This window comes from Bubalus kerabau, chromosome 5 (genome assembly GCF_029407905.1).
Source record: "Bubalus kerabau isolate K-KA32 ecotype Philippines breed swamp buffalo chromosome 5, PCC_UOA_SB_1v2, whole genome shotgun sequence".
Classification (NCBI taxonomy): Eukaryota; Metazoa; Chordata; class Mammalia; order Artiodactyla; family Bovidae; genus Bubalus; species Bubalus kerabau.
Genome location: NC_073628.1, coordinates 97674651 through 97697906, shown reverse-complemented (window position 1 = coordinate 97697906; position 23256 = coordinate 97674651). Strand labels below are relative to the sequence as shown.

The 23256-nt window shown below is 59.6% G+C and overlaps 2 protein-coding genes across 7 annotated transcripts in view; one reads left to right on the top strand and one right to left on the bottom strand.

The window, feature by feature from the left end:
- PEX14 (peroxisomal biogenesis factor 14) overlaps positions 1–1597 on the top strand; it is a 147840-nt gene extending 146243 nt beyond the window's left edge. The window contains exon 11 of the transcript XR_008714948.1: positions 714–1597. The gene's annotated coding sequence lies outside the window, so the exon portion shown is untranslated. The remainder of the gene's footprint in view (positions 1–713) is intronic.
- The window catches only part of CASZ1 (castor zinc finger 1), a 155579-nt gene continuing 133915 nt past the window's right edge, over positions 1593–23256 (bottom strand). For 5 of the 6 annotated variants that reach the window (XM_055582339.1, XM_055582340.1, XM_055582337.1 and 2 more), the window contains 15 exons: positions 21932–22022; positions 21013–21177; positions 19914–20086; positions 18803–19650; positions 16335–16470; positions 16033–16096; positions 14563–14717; positions 14297–14419; positions 13110–13448; positions 11383–11581; positions 10436–10607; positions 8148–8299; positions 7865–8006; positions 6972–7271; positions 1593–5177 (listed from right to left, as the gene is read on the bottom strand). In XM_055582339.1, coding sequence (XP_055438314.1) covers positions 4051–5177; positions 6972–7271; positions 7865–8006; positions 8148–8299; positions 10436–10607; positions 11383–11581; positions 13110–13448; positions 14297–14419; positions 14563–14717; positions 16033–16096; positions 16335–16470; positions 18803–19650; positions 19914–20086; positions 21013–21177; positions 21932–22022 — 4186 coding nt within the window. In that variant the 3' untranslated portion in view covers positions 1593–4050. The remainder of the gene's footprint in view (positions 5178–6971; positions 7272–7864; positions 8007–8147; positions 8300–10435; positions 10608–11382; positions 11582–13109; positions 13449–14296; positions 14420–14562; positions 14718–16032; positions 16097–16334; positions 16471–18802; positions 19651–19913; positions 20087–21012; positions 21178–21931; positions 22023–23256) is intronic. The other variant, XM_055582342.1, reaches the window with a different exon arrangement.

Genomic DNA, 23256 nt, shown 5'->3' with positions numbered 1-23256 from the left:
CTCAGCTAGGCTGAGCCTCCTCTTTACCCATGTTTGGGTCTCCCAAGGTCCATCCGGCCCCAGGAGATCTGGGGGCAGCTGCAGAAGGGGCAGTTTTTGGGGTCTATCCTGAGTCCTAGCCTTCCCCCCACCCTCCACCTGGAGTTGGAGCCTCTGTGGGCCCTGCCCCTGCGGCAGTGCCCAAATGGAGCCCTGTGGTCACAGCACCCACCCACCCGGCTGAGGGCTGAGGTCGGAGCCTGGCTCCCTGCCTCCCCTCAGGCCCCACGGGAGGGCTGCTCGGCCCACCAGGGCCTGTGAAGCTCCAGTAATGGTTTTAATTTGTTGAACTTGTGTTTTAGCCCATAAATTAGTCACTGTTTTATTTAACAGAATCGAGATATCCACAAACAATAGGCGAGTTCCAACTTGAACATTTTAATAAGACAGAAAAAAGTATATATTTTCATGTCTATTACAAACATATTTATGTAAATAGCCTGTGGGCTGGGTTCCAGGAGGAGAGAAGAAAGGGAAGGGCCCTCTGTGCTGGGGCTGGGTTAGAGAAGAGGCTTTCACAGTGGAATAGTGACCATGTTGAGTGGGGCGCTGGGAGCGGTGCAGCCCCCTTGCCTGTGCCCCCTGCGGTCCCCCTTGCCCGCAGCCCCTGTGGTCCTGGGTGGGGAGGTGACACCTGGCTGAGGTGTCACCTTCAGCCCCTCCATCGCTCCCAGGAAAGGGGCGACCTCCTTGCAAGGATGTGACATCGAGTGAGAGGCTCTACCTTTGAAGGCTGAGGAGCCTGGAGGCCCAGCACACGTCACATCTCCTTCCCCAGGCCCTGAACGCCCAGCCACCTGGAAGGAGGTGAACTCAGGGCAGGGCTGGCAAGATGGTGCAGAGGAGGAGGTTTACTGAGACGCAGGCCACCACCTACAAGTGTCAGGGCTAAGGAGGAGGCCTGCTCTGGGCGGGGCCTGACTGGTGTGCTCGCGCCACCCATGCTTCTGAGGGAGCCCCAGCCATGGTGCCACCGGAGCTGGCAACTCGGGCCTGGGGCTGGTGGCTACAGACTCAGGCATCGGCCCCCTCCGGCTCTGCCCCCGTGTGCTCCTGGCAGGAGCCGAGCCAGCATCCGGATCGGATCCGGGTACGCGCTGTTCCCAGCCCGGGCAGGTCCCTGCAGGAAGGAGGAAGGAGCTGAGGGAGGAGGCACAGGGAGGACCCTGCCAAGCGCCTGCCCAGTAGCCCTGGCTGCTTGGGGAGAGGGCTGGCCAGGGTGGGGGCCTCGGAGCCCCTGGCGCCATGCTGGAGGCCTGAGGTGTCTAGGCCAGGTAGCTTCTGAGCCTCCATGGGGCCTTCAGGCAGGGCTGGGCCCAAGCCCCCCACTGTCTGTTCCCAGCCACCCGGGAGCACTTGGCCCCATCCCAGAGGTGAAACTGGGCTGCCCCCTTCCCTCCCAGAGTTGAAGGGTGACAGACACCCTCCCCTCCCTTGGCACAGGGAGCCCAGGCCTCCATGGAGGCTGTGCCGCGCTGCACAGCTGGGTCACTGCCAGCCGCTTGGGGCTGATTTCAAAAATAAAAGATAACTTGATAGATTTTTTTTTCCAGTTTTTATTGAGTGAAAATGTCAAACCTTGCATCAGTCATGCAAAAAAAAAAAATCAAATAAATAAAACACATATATTAAATTTCTAATAGCACTAAATTCAAGTGGAAAAATATTCAGTTCTTAATAACCAGGTGCCGAGGAGACCAGATTCAAGTAATCAGAGCACACGCTGTTCAGTTCGGTTTTCACGTTCTGCATTTTCGTCTCAAAACCTCTCTATATATCTCTATATATCTATATATGTATATACATATAGATATATACACACACATATGTGCATACATATTATTTTATATTTATATATATACACATACATAGTTATAAAACATTAAAAAGAGCATTGGTGGATCAAGCATTGTTTTCCCCACAGAAAGAAAATAAAACAAAAATTACACATTAAAATTCAAAATGAGCTAGCAATGGCTTATAGTCCTAGTGTGCAATATGAAGGTTACAAAAGGCTAGACTTCGCACTGTCGGCATCTTCTTTTTCTTTTTTTTTTTTTTGATTTTGCTACATTGAAAAAAATTTTTTTTTCCTTTACAAAACTCCTTCCACAGACTCCACGGTTCTGTGGTCGGGCACAAAGTCTGGGCGAATGCTCAGCAGCAGCACATGATGCCCACAGAATTCAGGAGGCTCTGGTAGGGGCTGTTCTAGAAAACCACTTGTTTCCTGTTGAATCAGGTACATCCGTCTCACCACTCCCTCCTGCGCTCTCTCCAGTTCAGATGGTCCTGGCTTTCTGGCTGTGGGCAGCCAGGAGGACAAAAAAAAAAAGGGGGAAGAAAAGAAAAAAAAAAAAAAGGAAACAACTGCCCTGTCGCCCTCCAACAGCTGGGTCAGGCTTCCCCTGGAGACCCAGGGGTAGGAGGCTATGGTGACAGCCCCCCCCCAAGGCTGGACCTAGAGCTCTCCCTGTGGCCATGTCACAGGGTCCAACTAAGATGGGGCACGCGGCCTGACCTGGAGAGAAGGTGAACAGGAGAGGCCTTGGGCAGTGTGCCCTCGGTCCCTGTCGCCATCAGAGCCATCGGCTAGGTGTTTGCCTGGCAGATGGGGGCCGGCTCTGGGGTAGGTGACCTCATCGGTGATGGGGGACAGGGGTGTATCTTGCAAAGGGAACCAAATCTGGGTGGGTTGAACCAGCAAAGAAGTATCCCAAACAAAATAATAAAACAAACTGGAAGAAAAGAAAAAAAAAAAAAGCCCTATAAAGCCACACGCATAACCAATAGAGAAAAACTCAAATGTTAAATTAACTACAAACTTGTATCAACAGTAATAGTCCTTTTTTCTTGTCTCTACAAAATTCAAGTTAAAAGTTGGAATCACGCAGCTCCCATCAGTGCTAGTGTAAAGACAGACAGCCTCAACCTGGTTAAGGCCTCTCACTAAACGCTAAACAAAACCCCACGTGAGCAATTGCACTCGGGTCTCCAACCTCAGGGCTGGTCCGGAGGCGGTCTGTGCTCTGGGCGCCCGCCTGCTTTTTTTATTTTGTTCTGTGTAGAATAATAAACCTTTACAGGAAAAATACTGTACAACTTCCTCGAATTTTTTTCCATGTTGACTATTAAAGCCCCAAACAGTCGCATCCTTCCTGTTTTTACCACCTGGGTGGCGGAGACCCCCTGAGGGCCCAGCATCCCAGCACCGGCTGGCAGGCAGCGGGTAGGCCGAGGCGCCCCCTTCCCAGGCCCCAGCCCTCGGGGCTGACACCCGGCCAGGCCCCGCGCTGGGGGCCGAGTGCCCCGGAGCCCTCAGCTCGGCCAGTTCCAGGAGGTTCCCTCCGCGGTCCCTGTAGTGTCCACCCGCCCGCCGCCTCCTGCCCCGCCCTCCCCCGGGGCCAGGAGGGAGGGTCTTAGCTGCACGAATGGGAGGCCCTGCAGATGCTACAGGTGCCCGCCCGCCTCCGGGGGTATGGGGCGGGGGTCACGGTGACCCCCGGCGCCCGTCCCAGCCCTGAGCAATGAGGAATCCCAGCGGCGCGGCGTGGGGTTGGGGGTGGGGGGCGGCAGGGTCAGCGCCCGCCTCACCCTCCGGGGCCCCTGTCCCACCCCGGACAAGAGCACCTTCTGTTTCCCTGAAGAAGATCCCCGGACCGCGGCGGAGGAGGGTCCCGCCCGGGCAGCTTCTGTCCTGTCGGCCGCCGACTGCCGCGAGGGCAGGCGGGCGCGGGGGCGGCCCCGAAGCACCAGAGGGAGGCCCCCCCGCCTCTGTCCTGAGACGGACTCGGGGTCCGGAAGCACCGGCGGGGCGCACGGGCCCACCCGGGCCGGAGCGCCTCCCGACGCCGGGACGCGGCCGACACCTAGCTCTGGACAAGGGAAGCTTTACAGATAAATACCGTTTCTTACAAAATTAATAATAATAATAATAACAATAGAATAAAGCGGCAAGATCCCGAGGGCGCCGCGCGCACCCGGCCCCCCGACGCGCCACCCGCCGGGCGGCTACGGGGAGGCGGCGGTGGGCGCGGGCCCGGGGGGCGCGGGGGCGCCGAGGGCCGCCAGCTCCGGGCTCCGTGACCCCGGCCCCGCCGCCACGGCCGGCCCCTCGGGCAGCGACTCCTCCGAGTCGGTGCGCAGGTCCTCGTCGTCCTCGTCGTCGTCCTCGTCGTCGTCCTCGTCGTCGTCCTCCTCCTCCTCGTCGTCGTCGTCGTCCGCCTCCTCGTTCAGCTCCAGCTCCTCCTCGTCGTCCTCCTGCGACGACTCGCCGGCCGCTGGGCCGGGCGCGGCGGGGCCGACGCGGGGCCCCGGGGCGTCGGGCGGGCCAGGGTCGTCGCTCGGCCCCAGCGCCGGGCCGGGCAAGAAGAGCAGGGCGGCGGCGGCGGGCTCGGCGCCGGGCGGGGGCGCGCCGTCCAGGCCGGCGGCGGCGGCGGCGGCGGCGGCGGGGCCGGGCGCGAGGCCCTCGGGGCCGGGGGAGGCGGCGGGCGGCTCGCCGCGCTCCTGCTTCTCGTGCTTGCGCTTGTGCGAGTCCATCTGCGACATGCCCACGACCGTGTGGCGGCAGCCGGGGTAGGTGCAGTGGAAGTGCGAGCACTTGAGCTTGTACTTGCAGTCAGGCACGGCGCAGTCGGCGCTCGAGCTGAACTGGCAGAAGCCCGCCGCGCTGATCACGTCCTGCTTGCCGTGGTGCTTGCGGTGCGCTGTGACCTTGGTGCTGTCGGTGCAGCGGAAGCGGCAGCGCAGGCAGTGGAAGTGCGTGCTGCTCCCCGAGAAGGGGCAGTCGGCGAAATGGCAGCTGAGTGAGGCCTTGAAGCGCTTGAAGTCGTCCAGCACCAGGTTGTCCACGCGGTCGTGGTGCTGCGCGTGCTTGTACATGTGCGTGCGCCCGCAGAACTTGTAGCCGCAGTTCTCGCGCGTGCAGTGGTAGTGGGTGACCTTGAGCGAGAACTGGCAGGCCGCATCCTTGCAGTCCTCGTAGAGGTCGAAGCGCCTGAAGCCCTCGAGCATCATGCCCTCGTCCAGCATCTTGCGTGAGGAAGCAGTCTTGCGCCGCTTGCCGAATGGAGACATGTCCTCAATGATCCAGAAGCGCTTTTTGGCCCCCGAGGCTGTCGGCATGGAGATGGTGTTCCCTGGGGAGGGGGGCTTGATCAGCGCGGGCACCATTCCCAGGATCACACTCACTCGTGGCCCCTGATCCTGGCTCGCTGGCCAGGGGGCTGCACTCGATGGCAACCCCTCGGTTCCCCGTGGCTCCCGGGCCTCTCCCGTGACCCGCCCCCGAGGATAGCCGGGGTGAGCCCCAGGCTTCCCCCTTAGTCATCCCTGTCTGCAGGCTGGCCACACAGGCGTCCACCCTCGTGGGTGGCAGAGCATGCAGCTCTGGGGGATGTGGTGGCTGCTTCCTGGCCCGTTTGGGTGGGAAGTGAGGACACGTCCTGGCGCTAATTGAAGCTGAAGGGGGAATCTAGGTCGGCAGTGTAATTACCCAAGTTGGACCCGGGCCAGACGCCATCATGAGCCTGCCTCTAATGAGGGACAGGCCGGCTCCTTCTCCCTCCTGCTAACCAGTTTCCCGGGCTGCCCGCCTGTCTGCGCCTGGGACCAGCCTGTTTGCCACAGGGATGCCGAGTACCTTGGAACTGTTTGCAGCAGTAACTCCCTGCCTCGTGTGCAACCTTCTCCTTGGTACCAGAAGGTTCTTTAATGTCTTGGGCTGGGAGATGGCAGGTCTGCTGAGCAGCCAGGACTGGAGCACAGGCTTGGCCGGCAGATGGGCCACACTTGTGCTCTCCCAACCTGGTCCCAACTGCCTTGCTGGGCTCAGGATGCCTCTTTGCCACCCACAACTGCACTGTTCGGTCATGCATCCGAGACCACTTTCTGCACAGGCAGCTGGGGAAAGGGTGGCTGTCCCAGTCACTCCCTGCTCCATGCCCCAGGCCTGGCCCCCCCACAGTGGGCAGGGTAGGCACCCTCTAAGCTCCCCCAATGCGTTGACCCACCCAGCCCTCCCTGAACCTATCTAGAACACCCACCCCAGGCACCAGGCTTCAGTACCACCCATCTTAGGAACAGACCCAATCCTCCCCCATCCCGGCCCCTCAGCAGGTGGAGAGAAACAAGGACCATGATGGACTGGGGTACCCAGCACGAGGCAAGGGAGGGTCTGGGGCCTGGGGATCCAGGTGGGTGAGGAGTAGCTGCTTTGGATCTGAAGTCACTGGTTATGCCAGTGACAGAACAGGGGCTTAACTCCATGAGGGGGAACCCTCTGCCGTGCTCTTTGTCAACCCCCTGGGGAAGAACAAATGGAAGAGGCAGAGCTGGGGTGGTGCAGCAAAGGGCAGGGGCGGGCAGGTCCCGTGCCTGCCGGGCAGTAGGTACAGGGTGAGGCCGGGAGCCACCTCTGCTATGAAGCACTGCCCGGGGCTCAGGCCTCATCCTGTGTGGCTCCAGGGATGGGGTTCAGCCTGGTGTCAGGACCCTCCAAACCTGGGTGGGTCCCAGACATCAGGAGCTTTCCAAGAACATCTCTGTCCCTCCCTCGTCCTGGGTCCTGGGTGAATGCCCCAGAGCGCAGAAGACAGGCTCTGCTTTGCTGCAGGGTTGGGGGGAGTGGGGTGGGCACGGCCATCTCAGGGTTCTGGCCAGTGGCTGAGATGGGGTGAGCCCCAGGGAGCCCTGGTGGTGATGTTCTGGCCTGCTCAGTGCCGAGCAGGAACCGAGAGAAGGTGTCCTCGGGACAGGGGCCGGGCTGTCTGGTCTCGGACGGGGTGGGGGAGAGGTGGGGCTGGGCTGTGAGGAGAGCAGGATGGCCCTGTCCTTGGCCTGGCAGGCCACAGACAAGGGCCAGATCCTGGACCATGGCCTTGGGGCTTGGCCAGGGTGATAAGACAGTGGTGGAGAAGGTGTGTGTGAGTTACCTGCGGCGTCCTGAACTAGGGGGGCGTCACTTTTTACTGGAGATGGAGTGGCAGTGACAGGCGGGAAGCTGGGCGGGCTGCTGATGGGGTGGGCCAGGCCCCGGGTGGCTCCGAGAGTGGCACTGAGCAGAGAGTATGAGAGACAGGGTGGAGAAAAGAGGCATGGGAGGGAGGGGAGGGGCGCCCGGAGCACGGCCGGAGAGAAGGATGGGGTCAGTGGGGGCTGCGGAGCCCCGCGGGCAGCCTCGTCACCGGCAGCAGCAGGAAGAGGAAGAGGAGGAGGAGGAGGAGCCGGGCAGCCTGGAGAGGGTGGAGAAAAGCAGAAAAAAAAAAAAAAGAAAACCAAAACAAAGAACAAACAAACAAAAGAACCAAAATGAGAAACCCAATGGCAGAAGCAAGTATGATATGAAAATACGTGGACAGATGAGCAGACAGATGCCACGAAGAAGAGAGGGGAGGGGGTGGCAGAGGAGAGAGACTGGGAGGGCGTGGCAGTGCAGGGGGGTGTCATGGTGGGCTGGGGAGGGGCCATGGGGAGGACCCCACTCTGGGGCCCAGGGACTGTGCTGGGGACCATGGCAGAGAGGCCAGAGGAGGGGCCAGGGCTGGGTGGGGCCCACCTGCCCCTCTGGCTATAGCTCTCAGCTCAAACCCGGGTCCTCTCCTAGAAATGGAAGCCAAGGGCAGAGTGCAGGGGAGGTGGGCAGGACGGCAGCAGGTGGGGACCCATGTCCCACAGACCAGCCGGCCTGGCCACACACTGGCCTGTCCTCCTTTGAGGCCACTTGGCCATGATGCTCCAGTCCTGAGCCAGACCCGGTGGGAGGAGGGCCCGTCCCAGGCCGGGCACCTCCCAGACCCCTGCGGCCCCCTCCTGGCCGCCTGCTCACCTGCCGCGGTGCTCTCATTGCCCACAGGGGTGCTGGAGCAGCTTCGGTCCATGGTGGAAGACTCGGAGGACATGGCGCCTGGGCTGCAACCAGTATAATCCATGTACTCATCTGTCTCGGTGTCCATCAGGCTTGGGGGGCCCTGAAAGGAAGCAGGGGGGCCCTGAGCAAGCTGGGCTGGAGGCGGTGCTGCCCACAAGGGGCATGTGGTCACTTTCGGCGGCTGCCAGAGTGGGACACGGATGATGCCCTCTGGCCCCCAGGCAGGGGAGGGGCGGCTCACCTGGGAGGAGGGTGCACGATCGAAGTTCTTCCCCAGCATCCTCCGCATGTGCTTCCGGGCATGGGAGGTCATCTGGTGCTTGAGGAGGAAGGAGAACTGGCAGCCCTCCCGGATGCAGTGGAAGTGGCTGTTCACCTGGTTGTACTTGCAGCCTGTGGACACAGCCCCACTCGGCTGTGAGCTTTTCCTGCAGGCCAGCTGGCGCTCATGGTACCCGCTGCATGGCGGGCACTGTTCTGGGCATGGGCACACATGCCAGGAAGATGGCATATGGGGAAAGGGCACTTGCCCATGATGGCGCTCCCCTGAGGAACCTCCCACCCCCCCCAACCCCCAGAAAGTCCTCGGCCACCTGGATGTCCAGAGCCTGGGTCTCCCCGCCAGTCTAGCATGGACTTGCGGGATGATAGCAGGCTGGCCCCCTCCCCTGTCCCGCACATTGAGAGGTCCATGGGCTCCAGGGCAGGGGACCCTAGTGACCTGTCCACTTGATCAGCTGCCTCCCAGCATGCCATCTGTCCCCAGCTCTCCTCTGGGGACCCCAGGTGCTGCCCCCCACCCCCTGACCTTGTAGAGACGGCTGCAGGCCGGCTGGCCCTCTGCCCTGCCCCCACCCACCTGGGTTTTGCTCTGGGCTGACAAACACAGCGGCCAGACTGAAATGGTATCAGCAAAGGGCAGGTGAAGGCCTGCCCGTTGCCATGGCACCTGAGCTGGCCAGGTGTCTTATATCATCCCCCAGCTTTGTTTTGGCTCCAGCTACCACCCAAAACACCCCAACTGAGTCAATAACGGCAACTACAGAATCCCCGACGCCTGTAAGCCGAACCCAGGACCAGCATGGGTCACCGAGTGTTGATATCTGTTGCTGTGATAACCAGCCCTCTCTCAGGCTCTGAATTATTTTTGAATTAATACCTGAAGGAAAGGTTTGTTTCCTTTCATTTCTGGCAGTTGACTTTGAATCTCTCAGCCTTCCCCTAGGTAATGGCCAGCTGGCTGCAGGCAGTGGCCCCCATCTGTATCCACTGGACCCTGTGGCCATGGCCACCTGAGTCACCTGAGCCCAGGTGTCCACACCCAGCCTGCCTGGCTCCCACCTGCTTTCCAGTGTCCGGTCTCCTCCTGGGCAGATTACTGCCCCATGTCTGCACGTGACACGTGGCGCCATCCTGAGGCAAGAGCGTGGACTCTGCAAGGAGTCCGCTCCCCACAGCATCCTGGGGCTGGGGCCAGCGAGCTCCTCAGGGAGGCCTTGTTCTGGGGTTGGGGGCAGCTTCCTGGCCAAGAGCCCAGCTCTCAGCAGTGAAGTTAACTCTGAAGCACCTGTCCCTGAGCTCAAGGTCACTTCTTGCCCCGTGGCCACCTCCTTCCAGGTCACCCCAGGTTACAAATGCCCTGGGCTGAACCGACCAAATACCTGCTTGTCCCACCAGATCCCCAGCACCAAGCCTGGTGCCAGTCACAGTAGACAAAAAAGACCTCAGCTGCCACATCTACCCCCCACCCCCTGCACCTCTTGCAACAGCAAAGAGCCTGGAGCATGGCTGCTCTTCAATAAACCTCTGTTGAGGGACTTCCCTGATGGTCCAGTGGTTATGAATCCGCCTGCCAATGCAGGGAATGGGTTTCAACCTCTGGTCAGGGGACTAAGATCCCACGTGCCACAGAGCAAATAAGCCTGAGAGCCGCAACTACTGAGCCTGAACACCTAGAGCCTGTGTTCTGCAACAAAACAAGCGCATTGCCAAGCCCATGTGCCATAATGAGAGTGGTCCCTTGCTCACTGCAACTAGAGAAAGACCTCGCACAGCAAGAAGACCCAGCACAGTCAAATAAAAAAATAAAAAATAAAAAAAATAAAATGTCTGCTGAGTGAGTGAATGAACAAATGAACATCACACAGCCCATTATGGATAAAAACATAATAGTTAAAACCATGGAAAGACATCCCAGGGCAGAGAATGTCAGGAATTTTTAAAACTTACCTGCAAGGCCCTCTTGAAAAGAAAAAGAAAAGAAACCAAGTCTGGAGACCAGAGATGAGGCTCCAGGCCATTGCCCTAGGGGCGACTGGAGTGTTCTAGGTCACCCTCACCCCTCTTTCCAGGCTTTTGGGGTTTTGACTGTTTTCCCAGTTTGACAATGCCTGGTCTGTGACATTTAAAAAAAAAAAACCCATGGAGCCTGATGTGTGGCAACAAGAAGTGGCACCCAGGCCTCTGGGGCCAGAGCCACAGCCCTTCCCACTGCGGCAGTTCCCTGCCCCCAGCCCTGGCCTGCGGTACCTAGCCTGCCGCACTCCTCGCGCTTGGTGAAGTACTTGAACCCATTGGCTGCCCGCCGCTCGGCTTTCTCGTGCTTCTTTATGTGCCACGGCAGCTTGGTGGTGATGTTGGTCACAAAGTAGCAGCCGGTCCGGAGACAGTGGTAGTGCCCACGCATCCGGAACTCGCAGTGCTGCAGGGAGGGACAGGAAAGTCAGGACCAGGCAGGCAATGGCCATAAGCCCCACCTGCCCCAGGCCTCTGGGCTATGGCTGGCCCTTTGCATTTGTGTGTCCTTCCGCACTTAGAATCAGCAAACACAACTGTGTAAAGATCATTCACGTTTTAAAAAGCCGTAAGTCCCTTCTGTCATTTGACTAAGGCATCCTATCTGGTGTCATACCAATCTCTCTAAACCCACACCCAGAGCAGACATCACTAATCTATCCCAGCACTCTTCTCTGTGTGCCCAGACCCAGGCAGACATCACTCATCTACCCTGGTACACCTCTTTGTCCGGATCTAGGTTCAGACTCCTCCTCAAGGCACTGTCAGGTGGCCCCTACAAGTCTTGGAGGTAGGCCTTTATAATGAATCTGATCTGCCCTTCCTGTCTGGAGCACAGACAGTTCAATATCTGTCCAATGTTTTAAAATTCCAGGCCTCTAGAGAAAAGGAGCGTAGTCATTCCAGGATGGGCAGAATGATGCCAAGTGCCCAGCGGCTGCTCATCATAGTCTTCACTGAGGGTTAGGATAAAATGACAGACCTCACCAAATGAGCACCAAGCTGAACTGCTGCCCAGGGGTCTCCAGGGACCTGGGGCAGACAGTGTCCTTTCCAGAGTCTGGAGGAAGCCAATTAAAAAGGGTGTGAGAAACAGAGTCTCTGCCAGGAGGAGCTGATCCAGGGCCCTGTGCCTCCCTGCTCCCGCCCCAGGCCCCACCCTGCCCGTCCACCTTGCTGACCTGGTTGGGACAGAGGCACTGCAGGGAGTAGTAAGCAAACTGGTCTCGCACGTTCACCAGGTTGTTGTTGGGGTTGATGTGGTCCAGGCAGTGGGACTCGGCCTTGCCAGAGGTTTTGCAGACGTACTTGCAGTTCCCAAAGAGACAGTGGAAGTGGAACTTGTTGGCATACTTGCAGTCCGTTGCGAGGCAAGGATCGCTGGAATGAAACCACGGCCCAGGTCATTGGCATTCCCAGTGCCCTCCCCGCCGATGTCCTGACACTGGCTCATGCTGGGGTTCTTCTCCCCAGTTTCCCGTGGTGCCCTCAAGAGGAATGGCCCCAGGACTGCCCTCCTGCTCAACAGGGCCATTTGGCCAGAGGAGACTACAAATCCCAGCATGCAACCTTGCCCTCTTTTTAGAGCTCTGCTGGAGCATGAGGGATTGCGGTATGCAGGCTGCCCAGAGCACTGCATGCTGGGACACGTAGTTTCCACGGCCACACCTCAGGCTTATAGATAAGGATGGCTGCAATCATTTCTTGGATATGAAAATGAGAGATGGTGCTGCCAGCCTGGCGGGACGCCAGTGCAAGCCTGGCTGACGTGGCGTGGGCACTGCCCTGGCTGTGGCTGACTGACAGCATGCAGATGGGTGGGCAGCCCTACCAGGACGCTTTGCTACCGCGGGGCCTCAGCCAGTGGGAACCTGTACCTGGTGTCAGGTCCTGAGGCTCAGCTGCTGAGGGTTCCAGGGTCAGCTTGGAGCTCGGGGCTGCCCACCCACGCAGAGAACGCAAGCCAGCTCAGTGGTGGGGCGGGGTGCCCGGTGAGCCCTGCCCTGCCTGTCCTGAGTGGCAGCCCTCCGCCCCAGATCCCTGCTTCCCAGGCTTCGGGCAGTAGTGGAGGGTACTGTGCTCTGGCTTCTACCCTTCCTGGCCTGGCTGACAACACGACTGCCCTCTTACATTCACATCGGACCTGGGTGGAAACTCTGACCAAGGCCAGGATGCTAAGAGGGCTGGGGAGGTGAACAGAGGAAGGGAAGGTGGGGAAGGGTCAGAGCGGAGCGCAGGTGCCCTTCCATGCCGTGGGCCCAGCCCCAGGTGCTCAGACAGGGAGGACAGCTGCCACTCAGGCGGTGTGTGTTCACATCCAATTTATTACTTTTATTGAGAACAGGAAGCCACACGCATCATGATACAGAGTCACCGTTCTCGCCGCAAGGAGCCACCCCATCCATTGAGGAAGGTCCCTTCCACCCACTGAGAGCTCAGGCTATTGCGCAGGTGGGCGGGGGCCCAGAGGAGGGTCTAGCCCCTTTGCCCCTGCCCCCCTGTGACTTGGCTTGCCCTGCAGAGATTCAGTTGTGGGTGGGAGCCACAGAGACCAAGAGGGAGGCCCAGAGGGAGATGGAGCCCTCCTTGCCGGGTGAGGCCCACCCCTCCCAGCCCACCCCGGGCTGGTCCTCACAGCGTCGCCACCGGTCTCTCCAGAACCGTGGCCGCTACCTCCACCATCACCCCCCACCCCGGCTGCTTGCTCCAGGAACAGGCAGTGAGGTCTGAGCAGCAGCAGCAGCAGCTTTGGCTAGAAGGACATGACCCGGTGACCGGGTCCCAGAGAGGCTGGGGACAGCCGGGGCTCCTGCAAGATGAGGAGCAGCGCCTCCTCAGTGGCTCTGGCTAGCACTTACTCCCAAGACACCCGGGGGACACAGGACTCCCGGTTCATCGAGGGACTCACTTCTCCTGGAACTGGAGGAATCCGGGTTTGACCTGGGGCTTGGCGTTCTCTAGAGAAGTCGTTGCCAAGGGCGAAGTGGGCAGGTGAGGCACTGATGCTGGAATCTGAGGCATCTGGGGTATGGTGGAAGCCAGCTGCTTCCAGGCGAGCAGGGTGGGGGTGGAGGGCACGGCGGCCAGGCTGGCAGTGGGCCCCTCGAGAGAGGAAGCCGTGGCCGTGGTGACGGGTGGCGCTGGAGGGGACGCGGGGGCCAAGGAGGGTTTGGTCTCAGCAGCCGAGGCCGGGAAGGCAGCCTCTGGGTTTCCTTTCACTGCTCCTCCCTCCGTCCGGAAGTGGAAGCTGTGAGAGGCAGAAGAGGGGGTCTCAGGTGGGGGTGGAGAGTGCCCTTCCCCGTGCACCTGCCTGCCTGCCTGCGGGCAATCCCATCTCAAGCCTAGGGGGCCGGTGCCCCACCTTGTCTTCAGTGCCAGGTGCCGCCAGGAGGGAAGGACTGAAAGCAAACGGCTCTTGGGCTCCTGGTTCTGTCCTAATGACACCTCCTGGTGATCTTCTAGATGTGCTGTCCCTAGCTCCTCCCTACTAGGGACACAGCAAGTCCCGGCTCAGGAAGCCCACCCTTCAAGAACCTGCTCTGAGATTTAAAGATGGGTCTCAGGCCAAGAGCTGGAGCTGCCTAAGCACTGAGAAGAGCCTGACCTGCGGCTTAAAGAGCAGTGAAGATCTGTTTTAAATGTTTACAAGTTCTGGGTTCAATTACAGCAGACGGTTGGGCTTGCTGCTTTTCAGCTCAATGAACTTTACAAATTAATTTCTTTTATTTTTAGGTCAAAGAGAATCTACAAATGCAGTATTGTGGCTTGGAAAGGCCTTCACCTGGCGTCCCTGCTGCGGTCAGAGCTGGGTCTGCGGGAGAGCTGAGGGCTACATGGGGGTGGGTCTGGGGGCAGAAGGGGCTCCTGCTCCAGGTGGGGCCTGGGTGGGCTGAGGGGGCCTCGCTGGGGGCTGAGCTAGTGGGAGGATGGGAAAGTCTGCCTTTGGCCAGGCAGCACCGCCTGAGAAGCCAGCTCAGCTTCTGAGGTCTCAGGGGTCCTGCTTGGAAGGCGGTTAGAGGCCTGTGCAGCCCCGAGCCCTGAGCCAGGCTGGGATGAACAGGGCTTGGTTTACACGGGTCCCCGACCCCCACTCACTTGGCGTGCTTGATGGCCCCGTCCAGGGTGCTGAAAAGCGCGCCGCACTCCTCCACCACGCAGTGGAAGTGGGCCTTGTGGAGGAAGTCACACTGGGCGTTGCAGAAGTCCTTGGTGCCAAACCTGGCAGAGGAGCCGGCCGCTTAGAGGAGACCCCGGGGCCCTGGGCAGGCCAGGGTGGGTGGTGGGGCTGGCTCCTGGCCCCTGGCCCCCGAGACTGGTGGGCTTGGCCCTCCCCTCTCCCTTGCTCACCCAGAGCCCCTCACCTGCGAAGGTACACCTTCCAGGGCTCTGACAGCTTCTCCTGAACCATCGCCTTCACAGCCTTGCCCAGGAATGGGGGGGACTCCCCAGCGGGGCCTCCCTCTGTGTCCGTCTTGACGTTCAACAGGCTGCCGAGGTTGGGGCTGCCCTGAGACATCTGCCAGGAGGACAGGCCCAAGCTTCAGGCTGGGGACCTCAGGACACTTGGCCCGACTGCCCTGGGACCAGCAGCAGCTCTAGGCTGCTTGGATCTCTCCAAACTGACCAGAGCATCACGGTTCTGGCAGCTGGGAGGAGAGGAGGCCCGACCCCACGCAGCTTTGGCTGCACAGGAGCCCACAATGAATGGATGCCGCCACGGGCAGCCTGCTGTGCCTCCTTGGCCCCACAGAGCTGCCAGGGCTCTGCCACACAAACCCCGTGCTGCTAGGAGCCATCACTCAATCTGTGGCCGAGACTCAGGGCACACACTCCAGCCCAGCTTTCCCCAGACTTCGCGGCTCCCTGGTTATTTTCCTGCCAGGTTTTCAAAAGAAGTGCAGGAGGAGGAGGGATGGGGGGGAACCCCCACGAATTCCTTGAGAACAAGAGAAGGCACACAAAGGAGGAGCCGAGAGGGAGGGAGGGAGGCTCACGGGGTGAGAGCAAGACAGGAAGACTGCCGCTGGGAGCAGAGGGGGGCGGGGAGCCCGTGGAAAAGCTCGACTCACACGGGCGGGGTGCAGGGCTCTGACAGGAAGGAACAAGGGGGTGCAGGGAGCAGTGACCCCAGGATGGAAAAGGGGGGCAAGAGGGCAACCAGGGGAGGGGGAAAGGTGGAAGGCATGGGCGCCCTGGAGCCAAGGCCAACAGGAGCCCAAGGGCCCAGCGGGACCCCTACCCAGTGAGGTCCGGCCCAGACCTAGCTCCCTCCTCGGCAGTCACTTGTGTACAGTAACCAAATTAATCTTGCCGTAGTCAAATTTATCATGTGAAGGGGGGGAAATATATTTGAGATGATGTATAATTTACAAAGACCCTGCATTATTTAAAATAAATATTCTGGAGCGACCTCTGCAGAAGGCGTCCAAGACCATTATTCAACCCGAAAAGTGGAAATTGATGCTTTGCTCCCACTTTAATCCCCCCCACCTTTTTAAACAAACAAAAAATATATAAAATAAATAAAATTAATAACTAAGAGCAAAAGAAGTTAGAGGGCTCTGGAAAAGCTTTAGGAACCCTCCATCTGAAGGGAAAAAAAAAAGGGTGTCAGAGGCTGGAATATATTTCTTCAGCCAGTTCATTAAATTAATTTGTAAGCAGTGGCTCTGAAATTATATCCGATGAAAAATGGCCTCAAAATTTAAATGGTACAAACTCATCTTATTAGAGGCAAAACATTAAAAAACAAACACATCCCCCCCACCCCCCAGCATAGCTTTAATTTCTCTGGGTGGGGGAATGGGAGGCGTGTGATGGATGGTTCTTACCTTATTCATAAGCGAGGATAAAAGAGATGAATTTGCCGGGACTGCGTGGCCATTTGATTCATTACTGGAACACACAAACCAAGGGGCTTTAGCTCAGACGTTCGTGGGACCGAGCCCGGAGATTCACCCCTCCCAAGCCGGCCCATGGGGCACTGGCCCCGCCCAGCTACATTTCCCGGGGCAGGTGGATGACCCCTGGTCAGGAGAGGTGGGCCCCTGGCCCCAAGGGGTCTGGCTCTGAGGGTGCTGTCCCCAGAGCCTCCTGCAGGGGGCAGAGCTGGGAGGCCTGGGCCGCCCCTCACCTGGGCTCCTTCAGAGTCAGGTCTAAACTGCGGTCCTGGGAGGCCTCGTGGAGACCTGGGGCGCCAGCACTCTCACCGGGCTCCTGCTTCACCGGGGCTGGGGGGAACCTGGCAGGGGTGGCCTGCTGCCCGTTTCCTACAGGGGACGGGAGGGAAGACGGTGTTAGAGGGACCGAGGGCTTCATAGGGGCACCAACCGGAACCCCCCAAGGGGAAGATGGCGGGCCGGGTGGGCTGAGGCCCTCGGGGAGCCTTGACTGCTGGTCAGTGGTTCTCCCCACTGACATGATCGCTTGTGACGCTTCCCCCTGTGTGGCAATTCTTCAAGTGATAATTATTGCAAAATTATGTCAAAGTTGTCCTGGCTCAGGGCCTCCTGGAGGAGAAGGGCGGGAGGCTGGGGAAGGGGCTGGGACGGGGGTGGGGGCCCTTCATTTTCTCCACCGACTGTCACAGTCAATTTGTGGGGCTGCCGCTTAGGCTTTTATTAAAGACTCTGTTAATGCTGAGGGAAAGTGGCAGATCTAGACTGGGAGCTGCGCCCCCTCCGCGGGTCCCGTCCCCACTGTTGCCGGGGCGACGGCCCTGCCTTCCACTGAGCATGCCCAGGAGGGGCATCTGCTGTGTCAGGGCTATGGAAGCTGACAGCCAATCAGAGCGGTTCAAACTATGTGACCTCGCCCGTCAAGCTGTCCAGGGCAGGGATATGAGGCCCACCCTTGCCAGGCAGGGCTGGATGGGGTGGGTGGGGGGAGCGGGTGGGGTGTGGGCATGGGTGCAAAGGCTGGAGCTGGGTGGGCAGAAGACTCAGGAGGCCAAGCAGAACAGGGCCAAAGAAGTTGCTGACAGGAACATGTCCACGGAGCCTTTCCCCACAATCCCCAGTGACTGAAATATTAATCTGCCCCAAGGCACTGCAGCTGACAGAGAGCTGCTTCACAGACAGCAAGTGTCATTTTATTAAAAAATAAAGGAAAATGGCCCCCTCCCCTTCACTTGACCTTTCTTTTCGGGGAAGGAGCTTTTTCTTAAGAAAAGAAAGTACTTGACAGCCCGGCCACCAAGCCCCGTGTGGCCCCAGCCTGCAGGCACCTGACTAGAGGTGCACGGCCCCAGGCAGTCTGACCTGACCCTCCCGACACGTGGAGTAGAAGGTGGGTGTCGGCTGACAGGAGTGTCCCAGTGGGAAGATGCTCTAGTTTTCCGAACTCAGAGTCCACATTCCAGGAGCTGCCCAAAGCCACTAGCGCAGGGTCCCCAGGGAAACAGGGCTCTGACCCTCCAGCCAGCTCAAGCTCGGGGGGGACCACAGGGACCCTCAGTCTTGGTGAGTCTCGAGACATTCTCAGGAGCCAGTCTACTGAGGGCCAACTTGGCCACCTCCCAGGGGGTGTATTTGGGAACAGTATATCCCCCCACTGTTCCATCAGCTCCACAAGGCAAGGACTTTGTTGTCTTCCCCGCCATGTCCCCAGCCCCCAGCCTGGCTCCTGGCTCTGCAACAAGCTGCCCTCAGTGAGCATCAGTGGTTGATGAATGAATGAATGAAGTGAGCCCAGTCCCAGACAAAAGCAGAACTCTTCTTAAAGATCTTACTAATGCTAATTACCTGGATGGGGGGAAACAGATAAAGAGGAGCAAGGGAAACAAAAAAGCCAAAAAAAAAAAAAAAAAAATTCAGAGGGGGAAAAAAAGTAGAACAATTTTTTAAGGAGCAGAAAATTTGAGAGAAAGGGGAATCACTTTCCATGATGAGCCAGAGGAAAGACAGAGACATGATCCTGGCAACTCCAACACAGCAGCCACTGACCAGATGTGGCTCAACTGAAAGAAACCCCAATCCAGGTCTTGGTCCCACCAGCCAATTTCAAGCACTCAACAGCCACGTGACGAGGGGCTACCATATTGAACAGTGCAGAATGGAACGCCTCCACTATCACAGAACGTGCGACTGTTACAGTGCTGATGGAGAGCGAGAGCCTGGGCAAGGCATCCTTGGTCTCAAGGGGCTGTCCAGGCCTGAATCCCCTGAGCATCCCTGCGGTGCGGCCACCCTGGCCCTGGGCTGAAGTCGTGTCCCCTCCCATCACCTGGAGGAGGTCCCAGGGAAGCCTGGGGCTCAGGGACGGCTCCCACTGGGGCTGGACTTGTGACATGGCAGGGTAGGGGGAGCTTGCAGAGGCCCTGGGGATGCACAGGTACCCTGTGAGGCCGGGATTACTGCCCCTACATCACAGATGAAAAGACAGAAACAGGAGTTGCCTGGGATGGGCAGGTCAGAGAAAGGGGCCCCAAACAGGAAATAAAGAGGATGGAGGCAGAGACCAGGAAAGAGGGGCACAGGGGCCTTGGGGCCAGGGATAGAAAGGCCCCCTTGCCAAACACCCCCACTCTGCTCTGCGCGGGGGCCAGCGAGCTCCTGGGGTTGGAGAGGAGTGGGCTTCCCAGGCAGGGCCCAGCCTGCTCACCTGGGTCAAAGGGGGCAGAGGGCTTGAGGGCGGCTGCGGCCAGCCTGGCCATCATGGGCGAGATGAGGCCTTTGCTGGCTGAGATCCTCTCCATGATGGAGGCAGGGGGCACGGGGACTGAGGCAGCTCCCGCCGCCGCCGAGTCACCGGCTCCCGAGGCTGCCAGGGCGGGCGTGTCAGGGGTTGCTGAGCCTGCTGTCCCGGATGACATGGCACCCATGAGGCCGGGGGCACCCACTGGCAGGGAGGCGCTGCCCCGGCCAGGAAGGATGGGGAAGTAGGGTGTGGCGCTGGCCAGGCCGGAGTTGGAGAGGGCCAGCGCCAGGGGGATGGAGCTGGGCAGGCCCTGGGCCAGTAGCCCCGAGATCTTGCTGTTGGGAGGCTTGGTGGCGCTGGGCACGGCCTCGGAGGCGGCAGTGGCCGCGGCCAGGGAGGCGGAGGACTGCTGGCTGGTGGGGGAGGCGCTCAAGCTGGAGTTCTTGCTGCTCAGGGCCGAGAAGTCGACCAGGTCGTCGTTGCTGGACTCCTCGTGCTCCGTGTCCTTGGCGCCCAGCAGCGAGGGTGGCAGCCCCAGCACGCCAGAGCCGGAGGCGCGTATGTGCCTGCGCTCGTGCTTGCGCTTGTGCGAGGTCATCTGGCTGGTGGAGGTGAAGGTGAAGCCGCAGCCGGCGCGGATGCAGTGGAAGTGGTTGGTGGCCTTGCTGTACACGCAGCCCTCGTACTTGCACTCCTCGTACTTGTAGAACTTCTTGAAGCCGTCCTTGGCGTAGGCGTCGTCCTTGATGTGGTAGCTTTTGTGCTTCTCGATGTCACACTTGTTCTTGAAGGTGAACGTGCAGCCGGGGCGCCTGGGGGTGGGGGGGCACATAGGGAGGCTGTCATGGGGCCTCGCGAGGTCAGGAGGACTCCCTGCCCTGCTCCCACGGTGGCCCCGGGAGGGATGGGCCTCGGGGTGGAAGACCAGGCTGGACGCTCAGGTGGGGCCTCTGAGCAGCCCTTGGCTCCTGTACCTACTGCCCTGAGGAGGCGGAGCTCCGAGCCACCCAGGGACCTGGGGCCCTGCCTTCCGGCCCTCCCCAGCCCAGGAGCCTCCCCAGCCGCCTCCGCTCACCTGCAGTGGAAGTGCGTGGTCTTCTGCCCGTAGAACTGGCAGTCGGCCGTGCCGCAGTCCTCGGTGGCACGGAAGCGCTGGAAGCCGTCGTTGATGAGCTGGGTGTTCTTCTTATGGAAGTTCTCATGGGTCATCACGTCCGACGTGCTTGTGTACACCTTGTTACAGCCCACCTGCAGGGGCCAGAACGGCAGTCAGGGGAGCCGGGCACCCCGGTGAGCTCAGGGAGGCTGTTCCTCCAGGTGCAGTTGACCCCGGTGGGGGAGCTTCAGCACCCATCAACATCCAACTGGTGGGACTGCAGTTAATGAAGGATGACCCATCAGGCCCCCCAGGGCCTGGTCTGTGCTGTGTGCAGGCTGTCTTCAGAGAGCCTGGGACACCTCCCCACACAGGCGTGGGAGTCCTGTGCTGCAAGAGGTAGCTTTTGGGTCCCCAATCTGTGGCTCTACCTCTGAAGCCCCCTGAGTGAGCAGGGCTGGACCCAGGGGCCTGGCAGTCACCTTTAGCCCAGGGACTTACTTGGCGGACAGTTCCTGGCACAGGGCCCTCCCTACCCCACCCGAGCTGGGCCAAGGCAGGCAGCGTTGCCATATTGAGTAAAAACCAGTGGAATCTGAACACTCTTGAGGGCTGGGCCGTGCCAGTGTCTGCACCATCTCAGAGCCCGGAGAGCAAGCCCCCCTCTCCTCCTGGCCCAGGTTGTTTCACAGAGGCCATAACAACCCCCTGACAAATATCGGGGGAGGTGCGGCGGCTGCTATTTGCAACCCAAAGTCGCTCCCCCTGGACCTGACACCTTGAAAAAGCCCAGACTCTGCGTGGCATTAAAACAAAGAATTAAACAAAAACCTCCTCAGGAACCATTTGCAATGCTGCTCTTGGTGTTAAAGCCTGAAAAATGTCGGTCTGTATAAACAGCTCGCTGAATTGCACCCACACCAAGTATGGCCATGGGGAAGGCCCCACCCCGGCCCACCGGGCACTGCCCGAGCCTGAGCCCCAGAGACCCTCTCTGACAGAAAGGAGAAGGGGAGGCGCCCGCCCTGGGCAGGCCAGCCTCCGGGGCAGGGTGGGGGCGAGGGCGGGGGCGGGGCACCTGCATGCAGTGGTAGTGGGTGCTCTTCCCGTTGAGGTGGCAGCCGTGGTAGTAGACGCTGCAGTCGTCCAGCGGGCTGAAGCGCATGAAGCCGTGCTGCAGGGAGTTGTCCCGCTTCTTGTGCATGTTGTAGTGCCGGATCACGTCCTGCTTGCTCGTGAACCTCTGCCGGGAGAGGGCCTGGTGGGTGGGAGGCCGCGCCTGGCCCCAGGGCCCTCCTGTTCTCCTTACAAAGAACTCTATTTGGGTCGAGGCAGCCCAGACTGCCCCAAGGCCAGCAGCCTGGACTTGGGAGGGAATAATTTAGAAGGTTCCAGAACCACAGATCCTTCCCTGACCTTCTCCACGCCTCCCCATCATCAGGCCCGGAAGCAGAGAAGATGAATCCCAGCCAGGCCTTTCAGCCAAGGCCTCTGACAGGTGACAACTTTTTGTCTAGTGTCACCAATGGGCCCTGCCAGGCTGGGCTCCCTGGTGAGACAGACCACCTGCATTCCCCTCTCATTTGCTTGCTCTGCACTCACCAGAGGATGAGCTTTGAACATAAGGGACAGTCTACCTGAACCTCAACATAATCATCTGTAAAATGGGGCAGTAGTACCAGCCTCATGAGGACACTGGAAAGACCTGACTAGACAAGGTACGCAGGCTGTCTGAGAAGTCCTTGGTGCGTGGTGGACTCAGTGCATTGGAACAAGAATAATTATTACGGGGGAGGCAGAGGGCTCCAGACCCCATCAGACACCTGTGGGCAGCAATCTGGGAATGTGGACAGGCTGGGAGTTTTTCTGGCCTCTCTTCCTGCCCAAGTCAAGTTCAGGTGGCCCAAGCAGAAACCAGCAGTCCTGTCCTACTTCCAGGAGGCTCCTCCGCTGCTGTGCCAGCCTGCGGGAGCACGGCCAGTGCCCACGGGACATACCTGGTAGTTGCACTCGGGGTCGAGGCAGTGGTAGTGCTCGCGGTACTGGTAGGCGCAGTGGATGTGGCCACAGTGCTGACTGCCTGAGAACCTGCAGGGAAGAGGGGGTGGGCTCAGGCCTCTCTGGATGCCAGCTCCAGGGTCCTCAGCCTCTGTGGCTGAGAAGAGTCTGTGTCTGTGCTCCAGAGGACTGCTGCTGGGGTGTGGGGGCCCTGGGTGGAGATCTGGAGGGGCAGAGGTAGCCCCTGTGTCCGTGAAGCAGAGGCTGAGAAGGCCAAGGAGAGTGACGGGGCCGCTGGGAATCCCAGACCCACTGAGCTGCAGACTGAGCCTTATCTGCCCCAAGAGGGAATGCCGGGCCAGGTTGTGGGGCACAGAGCCCTGGCGCCAATGTTGTGGGGAGGAAGCGGGGCCAAGGCAGAGGCCAGAGCAGGGTCAGGGGAAGAAGCCTAGGATGGGATGGGATGAGGTGGGGAAGGCATGAGCCCCAAGGCGGCCCAGCTGCTGTTTCTGCAGGTGCTGCCCTCCCACTCCCCACCCAGCGCCGGGTCAGGTGCTGGGGACCCCAGTCAGGCCAGCTCACGGCCCTGTGACTGAGAAGTGTTAAAGGGCTCTCTCTGTCCTGGGTTTTCCCGACACTTGAAACAGTCCAGAGTGATGAATTTTTAAAGCCCAGCATCTGTTTGGCTTCCCGTGGTAGGGAGCATGTTCTCCGGCCAACTCCCCAGCTCGGAGCCCCTACTAGCTGTCTGGCCACCACCACCTGCGGTCCAGAGTGCCCTGGGCCTTCTCCGGGGTCCAACACTGCCAGAGTGGGGGATCTTGCAGCCTGAATGATGACCACCTGGGGAGAACACACCGTGACAACTGTGGACACGGTGGTGGGCTCAGCCTGCCTGCCCCACCATGGAGCGAGTGAGGGGAAGCCCTGTGTAATGGGGAAAACCACTTGCGAATAAAGATTTAAGCTGAAGCTGCCAAAAGAGCCATCTGCTGAGGCACTAATAATAATGATAATAATAATAATAAAGAGAGCACAGCAAAGCTGAAAAGACAAGGAGGGACAGGAGGGAGACACAGAGAGGGACAGACATTAGCAGAAAGACGGCTGCCAGGGCCTGGCCCAGCCAGGTGCTGCCCCAGCCAGGTGCTGCCCCGCCAGGGGCCTAAGCTGGGGAATCTGATGAGGTGAAGTTTCTTCACCTGCCAAGCCCGCTGCCTTAAGGAGGTAAAAGGGCAGGCCTGCAGTCAGGTGGTGAGGGTCAAGGTCTAGCCTGGGGTGGGGTGGGGGGCGTTGCACACTGAGGCCACCTGCCCACACCCCT